General features: G+C 50.6%; 1 protein-coding gene across 1 annotated transcript; it reads left to right on the forward strand.

Moving 5' to 3' along the window:
* Positions 1–3,171: 3,171 nt before the first annotated feature.
* On the forward strand, positions 3,172–11,319 carry QTRT1 (queuine tRNA-ribosyltransferase catalytic subunit 1). Its single transcript, XM_036459465.2, has 10 exons — positions 3,172–3,546; positions 3,795–3,863; positions 3,952–4,090; positions 8,756–8,834; positions 8,939–9,054; positions 10,157–10,295; positions 10,556–10,631; positions 10,751–10,860; positions 10,947–11,034; positions 11,121–11,319. The coding sequence occupies exons 1-10, from the start codon at positions 3,301–3,303 to the stop codon at positions 11,271–11,273; spliced, it is 1,215 nt and encodes a 404-aa protein (XP_036315358.1). The 5' UTR covers positions 3,172–3,300; the 3' UTR covers positions 11,274–11,319.
* The last annotated feature ends 399 nt before the right edge of the window (positions 11,320–11,718 follow it).

Genomic DNA, 11,718 nt, shown 5'->3' on the forward strand with positions numbered 1-11,718 from the left:
GGTAACCATGACCCAATCAACGCCTGTGAAACTGGAAACAAAGTATAATATGTGCAAAAGGCGAAGTGATGGGGTGGAAGGTCTGAGCTATGATTGACGAAAGGGAAACTGACTGGAGAGTGATTGCCATTTTTAAAAATATATTTTATTGATTTTTTACAGAGAGGAAGGGAAAGGGATAGAGAGTTAGAAACATTGATGATAGAGAAGCATCGACCAGCTGCCTCCTGGAACACCCCCTACTGGGGATGTGCCTGCAACCGAGCTACATGCCTTATGACGGGAATCGAACCTGGGACCTTTCAGTCCACAGACCGACGCTCTATCCACTGAGCCAAACCACTTAGGGCGTGATTGCCATTAATGTGGGTGATCCTGATGCAGCAAATTATAATGGTGTTAATGATATCAAGGGGCTGAAACCTGGCCACCTGGAAGCTACTGTGGACTGGTTCAGAAGGCACAAGATTTCTGATGGAAAACCAGAGGACCGGTTTTCTTGCAATGCCGAATTTAAAGATAAGAACTTTGCAACTGATATTGTCAAAAGTACTCATGGCCATTGGAGAGGATAAGTGACAGACAAAATGAGATTAAAAGGAATTAGCTGCATGAACATCAGTGTCTGAGAGCCATGGTGAATGCTTTATGCTTTACCTCCACCATGTGGCCGTGTGACTCTGCCTGCAGAGCACCAAACAGATGTGGATAAGTGGTTCCATAACCATCAAACTAAGGACATTTCTTTGGAATACAAGGTGAACTAGGCATTGAAAGGGGCTTTCTTTACTTAATATGCTGCATTTTCAAAAAACATACAGCAGACAACTTACATAATGGTGAATTGTTGAAATCATTTGTTGGAAAATGCCTACAGGTATACAGCATAAGGAGTCAAGGACCGAGTTGAAACAATGAGGAGATGACTGCAGTTATGATGGTGGTGTCTGGACCAGGAGGAGGGGAATGTGAAGCAGTTGATGCTAGCTAGATTTTGAAAACAAGGCAGCCAGCATTTGCTGTAGGGAGCGAGAGACAGTGAGAGCTCAGGGTTCATCCTGAAGTTTTTACTGGAACTCCTGGAAGGTTTGATCTGCTATTACTTGAGAAGGGGAAGATGGAAGGGGCAAGCCTGGATTGGATGACAGTTTGGCTCAGTGGATGGAGCGTCGACCTGTGGACTGAGGGGTCCTGGGTTCGATTCCAGTTGGGGGCATGTACCTTGGTTGCTAGCACATCCCCAGTAGGGGGTGTGCAGGAGGCAGCTGACCGATGTTTCTCTCTCATCGATGTTTCTAGCTCTTCCCTTCTTTCTTCCTCTCTGTAAAAAAAAAAAAAAATTCAATAAAATATATATATATATATATAAAAAAAGAGCCCTGCTTTGTTTATTTGTGTATTTATTAATTACGAGGGCCCGGTGCATGAAATTTGTGCAAGAGTAGGCCTTCCTTCCCCTAACTTCCCTCCAGCACCTGGGACCTGGGTTTCCCTCAGGCTGCCAGCACTCAGGACCCTCTCCCCTTGCCCTTCCCCTCTCCTCCCGCAGCCAGCTGGTTGGTGGCCTGGGCTTCCTTCTGTGGGGCGATCATGGGGCAATGGCTGGGGCCTCCAAGCAATCACATCGCATCCACCTGGCTGGCCTGGCATCAATGGGTGTCATAGTGTGGTCCTGGATGGTCATTCCGCTGTTTGGCCATTGGGTCAATTTGCATATTCCACTTTTATTATGTAGGATTATGTTTAGGAGCCCTGCTTTGGACAGGTAGAGTTGGATGCCTATAGACACTCAGTGGAGATGTCAAGGAGGCATCTGTTAGGAGATGCGAATTCAGATGATGGGAATAAAAATTGGGGCATCATCAGTGAATAGAGGTTTTCAAAAGCATATGAGCTACAGGCCATGTAACATAGAGTGTTGGGGGTGAAGGGTTCTTAAATTTGGGGAGTTGGGAACCACAGACTGAAAATATGGAAAATTAGAAGAGTGTTGCAGACAATGGCAAAAGCAAAGTGGGCCTCCTGGGTGGGTGTTACCCGGATGTGGCCTCAGTGAGGACTCTTCACCACCCGAGGAACCAGCATCATTAGCCCAAGGCTGCTGGAGGATTGCATTCTTGTTCAGATCAGCCCAGTTAGGCCAGTGATCTTTTAAGAGACATTCTGGTGTAATTTCGCCCTCTGCTGGCCAGGACAGATATCAGCCCCATTTCCAACAACAATAATAATCATTATTATATACAGTAGTTTATTTTAAAAAATATTTTTATTGTTTGTTGTTTTTTTTTTTTTCAGAGAGAGAGGAAGGGAAAGGAAGACAGGAATAGAAACATTGATGTGTTGCCTCCTGTACGTTTCCCCGCCCCCCTTGGGGTTGAGCTCCAAACCTGGGGGGAGTCGAACCAGTGACCTCTTGGTGCATGGGTTGACACTCAACCACTGAGCACACCAGCTAGGCTACAGTATTTTATATTGCTACTAGAGGCCGATGCACAAAATCATGCACAGGTGGGTCCCTCAGGGTGGCCTGTGGGGATCGGGCCCCAGCTCATGTCCACAGCCTCACAGCCCCACCTGGCACCCGGCAGTGGCCTGGCGCTGCACACTCATCCTGCTGTGGTCCAGCTCTGTCAGGGCCCATCAGGGCAGCAGTGCCTCCACTGCACCTGCTGCCAGCGAGCCAGGATGCCCGCCATGTTCTGCCCTGCCCCCTGGTGGTCGAACTCCTGGTCGAACAATTTGTATATTAGCCTTTTATTACATAGGATTATTATTAGGACGCAGCCAGTGCTTAATAAACCCGTGACCCATCCTCTTTTATCCCTGTGCAGAATGGAGGCTGGCACTTGTGGGGATGTATATGTAGGTGTACATTGAATGAATAAATGAATGAGTGATTCGGCCAGATTCTGCCCCAGGCTCCCCTTCTGTAAATCTGGGATTTCTTTTATTGAAAAAAAAAAAAAAACAAAGTTGATTTTATTGATTGAGAGAGAGAGAAACATTGATGATCTATTGCCTCCCCCCTTGGGATTGAACCCGCAACCTAGATATGTGCCCTGACTGGAACCAGCAACCTTTCGGTGGAAGGGAGGACGCTCCAACCAACTGACCACGCGGCCAGGGCACCAGACAGCAAAGCGAACCCCAGGCCCTGAGAGGCCCAGTGGGCGGGGCGTCCGTTGCCATGGTCCCCGTGACGCTCCCCCAGGGCTTCCGCGAACCTTACGCCTCACGTGACGCTGCCCAATATGGCGCGGCCCAGGGGGTCTGGCTGCTCACGTGGTTCGGGCAGGCAAGATGGCGGCGGCGGCGACCAGCCCGGCTTCCCTGGAGTCCGCCCCGCGGATCTGGCGGCTGGTGGCCGAGTGCGGCCGCTCCAGGGCCCGGGCGGGCGAGCTGCGGCTGCCGCACGGGCCGGTGGCCACGCCGGTGTTCATGCCGGTGGGCACGCAGGCCACCATGAAGGGCATCACGGCGGAGCAGCTGGACGCGCTGGGCTGCCGCATCTGCCTGGGCAACACCTACCATCTGGGTCTGCGGCCGGTGGGTGGGCTGTGCCGGTGCGGGCTGGCGGCGGAGCTTGGGGAGCCCGGGGGGACCCCCTAGGTTTGGGGATGCCTCCAAAAGTCCACCGACAAACGCTCATGGAGCGCCCCCCAGGGCCCAGGCCTGGCGCCGTGATCGAGGGAGCGGCGGGGACCCAGGGTGGCCATCCCTGTCCCCCCACACGAGCTCCCCGCGTGGCGCTCACCCCGCACAGGACTCTTCGCCCCCTTCACCCCCAACCCCAGGGCCCGGAGCTGATCCAGAAAGCCCAAGGCCTGCACGGCTTCATGAACTGGCCCCACAATCTGCTGACGGTGAGGTGGGATCGGGGCGCGAGGGCGCTCCTTGGAGGGGAGTCTCGCCTGACCCCTCTCCTGACTGCCTTGCGGTGGGTCCCCCCAGGACAGCGGCGGCTTCCAGATGGTGTCCCTGGTGTCCCTGTCCGAGGTGACGGAGGAGGGCGTCCGCTTCCGCTCCCCCTACGACGGCGACGAGACCCTTCTGAGCCCGGAGAGGTCCGTGGAGATCCAGAACGCGCTGGGTGAGCAGATCGCGGGGAGCGGCCCCTCCCCTGCCTTTCCAGGGTAGAGGCATGGCAGGCCGTTCCCTAGAGGTTTGTGTGCCTTTAGGCAAGTCACACTCCCCTTCCTTGAGCTGCAGTTGGGCCAACTCAAATGCAGGTAGTTCACAAGATTCATGATGGAATGTGGGTGCCTGGCCTGTTGTTTCTTTTCTTCTCTTTTCTTTTTTAAAAGTACATTTTATTGATTTTTTTATAGAGAGGAAGGGAGAGGGATAGAGAGTTAGAAATATTGATGAGAGAGAACCATGGATCAGATGCCTCCTGCACACTCCCTACTGGGGATGTGCCTGCAACCAAGGTACATGCCCTTGACCGGAATTGAACCCGGGACCCTTGAGTCTGCAGGCTGACACTATCCACTGAGCCACACTGGTTTGGGCCTGTCGTGTTTTTTTATTTTATTTTATATTTCTTATTGCTGTTATTACTCTTTTTAAAAAAAAATATATTTTATTGATTTTACACAGACAGGAATTGAGAGGAACAGAGAGTTAGAAATGTCGATGAGAGAGAAACATCGACCAGCTGCCTCTTGCACACCCCCTACCGGGGATGTGCCCGCAACCAAGGTACATGCCCTTGACTGGAATTGAACCTGGGACCCTTCAGTCCGCAGGCCGACGCTCTATCCACTGAGCCAAACCGGTCCCGGCATTGCTCTTAAACTGTAATTTAATTGGGCAAAGATATGTTGAAATCATGGCAACTACAGAGGTTGGGGAGGATTTAGGCCCCTACCACCTACATCAGTATCCCCATTCCGTGATGAGGACAATGAGCATTTTCTCTATCGTGTAAAGTGCTATGGAAACATGGGCTGAAACCTTCCCGTCTTCCAACCAAATGGCGCTTCCAAGTCCCTTCACGTATACAGGTCCTTTAGCTCCTACGCACAGTCATAGGGCAGGGTGTTACCTCATCCATGGCACTCAGTCTACGGGGAGACGGGCACTAGTGAGACTGTCATAATTAGGGGGAAAACTGCAGGCAGAATGTGTGGTATGAAGAAACAAAACCACAGAAAGACATCTTTCCCCTTACATCCTTCCCTGAGGATATGTTTTTGTTGATTTTTAGAGAAGAAGGTAGAGAGAGAGAGAAACATCTATTAGAGAGAAACATCGAGGTTTTACCCCCCTGAAGTGTCCCCACTGGGGATCAAACCCCCAACCTTTTGGTGTACAGGAGGACACTCCAACTGAGCCACCTGGCCAGGGCTCTGTTTTACTTTTTAAAAAAATATATTTTATTGATTTTTTACAGAGAGGAAGAGAGAGAGAGAGAGAGAGAACTAGTAACGTCAATGAGAGAGAAACATCGACCAGTTGCCTCTTGCACACCCCCTACCCGGGATGTGCCCGTAATCTGCTGACGGTACATGCCCTTGACCGGAATCGAACCCGGGACCTTTCAGTCCTCAGACCAACGCTCTACCACTGAGCCAAAGCGGTTTCAGTTCTGTTTTACTTTTTAAAATTTTGGGGTACTTTGAACGTTTGGAACCATGTGTATTATTTTTTTCAAATGAGTTATTAAAATTTTTCTTAAAGGCACATATATATCTATATATCTATATATCTATATCTATAATCTATATTTATATCTATGTCATCTATATCTATATCTATCAAAGCCCAAGTGACTGTTGCAACTAAAACAACTGAATGGACAACCTAACAGGCTGTGTGGGGTGACCAGGCCAGCAGGGGGGTTAGTGAGGTCTGACCAAATGACTGAGCAGTGGGCTGTGTGGGGTGACCAGGCCGGCAAAGGGGGGCAGTGAGGGGCTAACAAATGACTGAACAGAAGGCTGTGTGTAGTGACCACGCTGGCAGGGCGTGCAGTTGGAGGCAACCAGGCCAGCGAGGAGTGGGGAACAGTTGGGGGTGACCAGGCCAGTTGGGGGGACAGTTGGGGGCAGCCAGGTTAGCGGGGGGAGGGGGAAAGTTAGGGGTGACCAGACCAGCAGAGGGGGCAGATAGGGGCAGTCAGGCAGGCAGGTGAGCAGTTAGGAGTCAGTGGTCCCGGACATTCCCTGAGGGGTCCCGATTGGAGAGGGTGCAGGGTGAGCTGATGGGACCCCCCCATGCACAAATTTCATGCACTGGGCCTCTAGTCTATATATATAAAAGCCTAAGCTTGACTGTCATGGGTAGCTATGACACAAACTAACCATCATGGAGCAGATCCTCAATGCCGAGTGACAGTAACTTTGCAGAGTGCCCTCTTGTACTTCAGGACTTCTCGGGGGATGTAGGACTGCTGGTTCTGGCCTAATTGCTGCAGACCAGGCCGAGGGGCCCCACCTACTGGAGGGACCCCACTCACTCTGCAGACGTCCTGGAGCCCAAGTGCAGCCGGCAGGGAGGGACCGTGGAGGTTGGCTCCAGGGTGTGTCCTGCCTGTCTGGCCCAGTCCCGCCCCACCAGTCACCTTCTAGTTAATTTTCTTTCAATGTGCACGAGTCTGTGCACCAGGCCTTTATTGTAAATATAAATTTGGGACTGTGACCATGGAGGCCAAGTACATGGCCTGTCTCAAGGAGGACGGCCCTAGGCCTAAAACCTGTGGATGAGAAGAAATAAACCAGATGTCCAAAGAATGAAACCAGTGCAGAGGACCTGAGGCAGGACTAAGATTGGCATGTTGGAAGAGTGTAAGGAGAAAGCAGATGTGTCTCACTGGAGCCTGGAAGGGGAGAGTGGGATGTGAGGATAGGGAGGTGACTTGAGTGGGTCCTGCAGGGCCTCCTGAGTTTTGATTTGTTCTTTAAAGAAAAAAAACCAAAACATTGAACAAGAATACATTTTGCATAAATTTCTGTATAAAAATGTGTACAGAAAACAGTGCTTTTCCCACGCCTGTCCTCTCTCTATCTCCTTTACTCCCACAGGCTACCACTGTTTCAATTTTTTGAGTATTCTTCCCCAGTTTATATAGATACAAGCAAGTTCAAATCTAATTTTTTCTCATTATGAGAGCATGCTATTCTTCCTGTACCTTGCAATAAAACTTATTTAGCCTGGCCAGTGTAGCTCAGTGGTTGAACATCGACCCATGAATCAGGAGATTAGGGTTCGATTATTGGGGGGGGGGGACACATGCTTGGGTTTTGTGCTTGATCCCCGGAGTGTGTGTGTTGGAGGCAGCCAGTCAATGATTCTCTCTCATCATTAATGTTTCTCTCTCTCTCTCCCTCTCCCTTTCTCTCTTTGAAATCCAAAAAACAAACAAACAAAAATATACAGCTTTAACTGGTTTAGCTCAATGGATAGAGCGTCAGCCTGTGGACTGAAGGGTCCCAGGTTCAATTCTGGTCAAGGGTATGTATCTTGGTTGCAGGCTCCTCCCAGCCTGGGCCCCCGATCTGGGCCCGTGCAGGAGGCAGCCAATCTATGTGGTTCTATCACATCAGTGTTTCTCTCTGTCTTTCCCTCTTTCTTCCACTCTTCCTAAAAATCAATGGAAAAATATCCTAGGGTAAGGATTAACAAAAGAACAAAAAGAAAACATTATCATTTTAAAAAAATGTATTTTATTTTAAAATTTCATTTATTGATTTGAGAGAGAGAGAAACATTAATTTGTTTTCCACTTATTTATGCATTCATTGGTTGAATTGGTTGATTCTTTTTTTTTTAAATATATTTTATTGATTTTTTACAGAGAGGAAGAGAGAGAGATAGAGTTAGAAACATCGATGAGAGAGAATCATCCATCAACTGCCTCCTGCACACCTCCTACTGGGGATGGGCCCGCAACCAAGGCACATGCCCTGACTGGAATCGAACTGGGACCCCCCCCAGTCCGCAAACACGCTCTATCCACTGAGCCAAACCAGTTTCGGCTGAATTGGTTGATTCTTGTGTGTACCTTAACCAGGATGGAACCTGCAACCCAGGTGTATCTGGGCAAGGTTCTATCCAACTCAGCTGCCCGACTAGGGCTCTTGCATTTAAAAAGAAATTATGCGAACTTTTAAGTATATGCCAAATCAGATACAACACTATCTACCTGTCATCCAGTTTCAACAATCATCACTAAGTTAAATATTTCATAAAATTCTGCTGTAAAGCCTCCTGAGCGTGGAGGTTTTTTTTTTTTTTGGTTTTTTTTTTGTGGGTCTTGACAATGAATTCAATTTAGCATGTTAATAGGGCTATTCAGATTTTGTCTTTTGTCTTGGATCAGATTTGGTAAGTTGGATTTTTCAAGGAATTTGGCCATTTCTTGAACTTTTATTTCAACTTTCCTGGCATAAAGTTAATCATAATCTCTTACCTTTTGAAAAAATATTTTTATTGATTTCAAGAGAGGAAGGGAGAGAGAGAGAGAGAAAGAGAGAGAAACATCGATGATGAGAGAGAATCATTGATCGGCTGCCTCCTGCATGGCCCCTCCTGGGGATGGAGCTCGAAACCTGTGCATGTGCCCCTGACCAGAATCAAACCCAGGACCCTCAGTCCGCTGGCTGATGGTGTCTATCCACTGAGCCAAACCGGCTGCTGTATAAACAGGTTGGGGTATTAAGTGGGAGTCAGCAAGACCCAAGGAAGGACTTTGACAGTATTCCATTTTCCGACCCCTTCTCCCCCCCCCCCCCCCCCCCCCCCCCCCCCCACAGGCTCAGACATCATCATGCAGCTAGATGACGTGGTCAGCAGCACTGTGACGGGGCCACGAGTGGAGGAGGCCATGTACAGGTGTGTGTGTGTGAGCACGGATACATTAGGGGAGGGGTTCTGATCCTCCAGCCCGGTCTCCCTGCCCTTCACCAGGCCCAAATGGCCGATTGACCCTGTTGCAGATCAATCCGCTGGCTCGACCGGTGCATTGCAGCCCATCGGAGGCAAGACAAGCAGAACCTGTTTGCTATCATCCAGGGTGGGCTGGATGCGGATCTCCGGGCTGCCTGCCTCGAAGGTAGAGCCATGTTCAGTGGGACGGGTTTGTCACGTCGCTGAGGGCCCCACACGGGCTGGCATGCTCAGGCAGTGGTTGTTAGTGGGTGAGAGGGTTCTCCAGGCGGAAGGAACGGCTTAAGCAAAGGCTCAGAAGCAGAATGAAGTAGAATGTTTGTAGAATAATAGCAATTTCAATAGCCATCCATTTTTGGTTGTTCACCTTCACTGTGCCAAGTGCTGGTCATGGATTGACCCATTGAGGTTTTTTTGTTGTTAATCACCTGAGGATGTTTTTTCCATTAAGTTAGGGAATCGGGGAGAGAGAGCAATTGATGTGAGACACATCGATTGGTTTGTCTCCTGCATGCCCTGGACCAGGGCTGGGTGCGAGCCCTTGACCGGGAATGGAACGTGCGATCCTTTGGTGTGGGGGTGTGCTCTAACCACTTAGTGACACTGACTGGCCAGGTTGACCCATTGAGTTTTTGTGTGTGTTTTTTTCATTGAGTTATTATTTATTTATTTAAAAATATTTTTATTGATTTCGGAGAGCAAGGAAGAGGGAGAGAGAGATAGAAACATAAGTTATGATTTGAGAATCATTGATCAGCTTCCTCCAGCACACCCCCTGCTGGTGATCAAGCCTGCAACCTGGGCATGTGACCTGATAGGGAATCACACTGTGACCTCCTGGTTTATAGGTTGAGCCTAGGAAACCCATTGAGCTTTCATAACCATCCTGTAAGGTGGGAACTATTGGTTCCTGAGGTTGCAGAAGGGAAAACTAAGGCAAAGAACTCTTAAGTCACTTACCCAAAGCTAGACAGTTTGGATATTATGGAGCTGGGATTTGGCCTACAGCATTCATTGATACACTGAGAGGCTAGGAAGTCATGGAGGGATGCTGAGTGGGAGAGTGACAGTAACCAATGGGGAGCCAAGGAAAACTGGTAGGCAGGAAGCAGAGGCCCATGAGGAAGCGTTGCCCAGGGAAAGGGCTATGGCCAAAGAGATGAACGGGGAGAAGAAATGGGGCAGAGAGGATGAGGGGGAGGAGGAAGAAGAGGAGGAGCAGCATTCCCTTTTGCCTGGTTGCCCCTCACCTTACCCTGTGCCCCCAGAGATGACCAAGAGGGACGTGCCTGGCTTTGCCATCGGGGGACTGAGCGGGGGTGAGAGCAAGGACCAGTTCTGGAAGATGGTGGCACTGAGCACTTCGAGGCTGCCCAAGGACAAGCCCCGATACCTGATGGGCGTTGGGTATGTCCCAAAGCAGGGAAAACAGCTGTACTCGTGGGATTGCGGATTTCTGACAACCCTGAAACCCCCTCCCCCGATGTGTGTTAGGGGAAAGGACACAGCCCTGCCTGGGAGGGGACTGAGGACACGGCCCTCTGCTGGGCACTGCTGTGAAGGTCCCAGTCTAGGAGGAGTCTGAGGGTCTGGAAGCGGGTCTGGTTGTATGACCAGGGCTTGAGAGATTCTCTGCTCCCCTCCACCCCCCATGGCCCCACCCCCAGCTATGCCACTGATCTGGTGGTCTGCGTGGCTCTCGGATGCGACATGTTTGACTGCGTTTTCCCCACGAGGACAGCGGTGAGGCTTGGGCAATGGGTAGTCGGGGTGAGCCTGTTGATGGGCCAGGGTTGGGGTGGGGCCAGAAAAGGTGAAGACCTGGCAGTTGACCTGCCTTCCCTACCCCCTTCCTCCCTCAGCGCTTTGGCTCTGCCCTGGTGCCTACGGGGAACCTGCAGCTGAAGAAGAAGCAGTTCCAGAAGGACTTCCGCCCCATAGACCCTAAGTGTGCCTGTCCCACTTGCCAGAAGTAGGGAAGGATGGGGCTGGAGGCTGGGGGAAGGAGTGGAGGGGTGCAGGACCCTACACTGCTCAGCCCTGACTTCCTGTCCCCAGGCACAGCCGTGCCTTCCTGCATGCACTACTTCACAGCGACAACACTGCAGCCCTGCACCACCTCACCGTTCACAACATCGCCTACCAGGTGGGCCCATGGGCTGGGAGGACAGGCCGGGGTGGGAGTGGGGTCTCCTGGGTGCAGGTGCTGACACTGACACTTCCATCCCCTAGCTGCAGCTGATGGGAGCCCTGCGTGCCAGCATCATGGAGAAACGCTTTCCTGAGTTTGTGCAGGACTTCATGGACACCATGTATGGGAACCCCACCCTCTGTCCCACCTGGGCCACTGAAGCCCTGGCCTCTGTGGGGATCTCCTTGAGTTGACCCAATGAGGGGAGGGCGGGAGATATTGAAGGGTTGGATTTTTTATAATTTAGAGTGTGTCTGTTCTTTCTTGGGGTGGTGGCCTATCTTGGTCCCCCTTCTTTGTGTGGTCAGTGTCCCTCATCGCACATTGATTGTAATAACTAATAACCATAGCAGCAGCAGCTGGTATCTGGAATCCACGTCTCAGCCCAGCATGTAGGAAGTACTCCAGAGGCGGAGTGCATTCCTTTTCCTGTGGCCCAGGCCTCCTAACCCCTCGGGGGTCAGCAGTCCTGTCCTCCCCCTTTTTATAAGTCAGTAAACTGGCCCACAGAGAGGAAGTAGCTTACCCAAGGTCACCCCCGAGGAAGTAGTAGCCTGGCTCCAGAGCTCACGCCCTTGGCCTTGACTCTTCAGACATGTGGCATACTCTTGCTGACAGTAAACACAATGATAATGATAA

The sequence above is a fragment of the Pipistrellus kuhlii genome, unplaced genomic scaffold (genome assembly GCF_014108245.1).
Source record: "Pipistrellus kuhlii isolate mPipKuh1 unplaced genomic scaffold, mPipKuh1.p scaffold_m20_p_30, whole genome shotgun sequence".
Lineage (NCBI taxonomy): Eukaryota > Metazoa > Chordata > Mammalia > Chiroptera > Vespertilionidae > Pipistrellus > Pipistrellus kuhlii.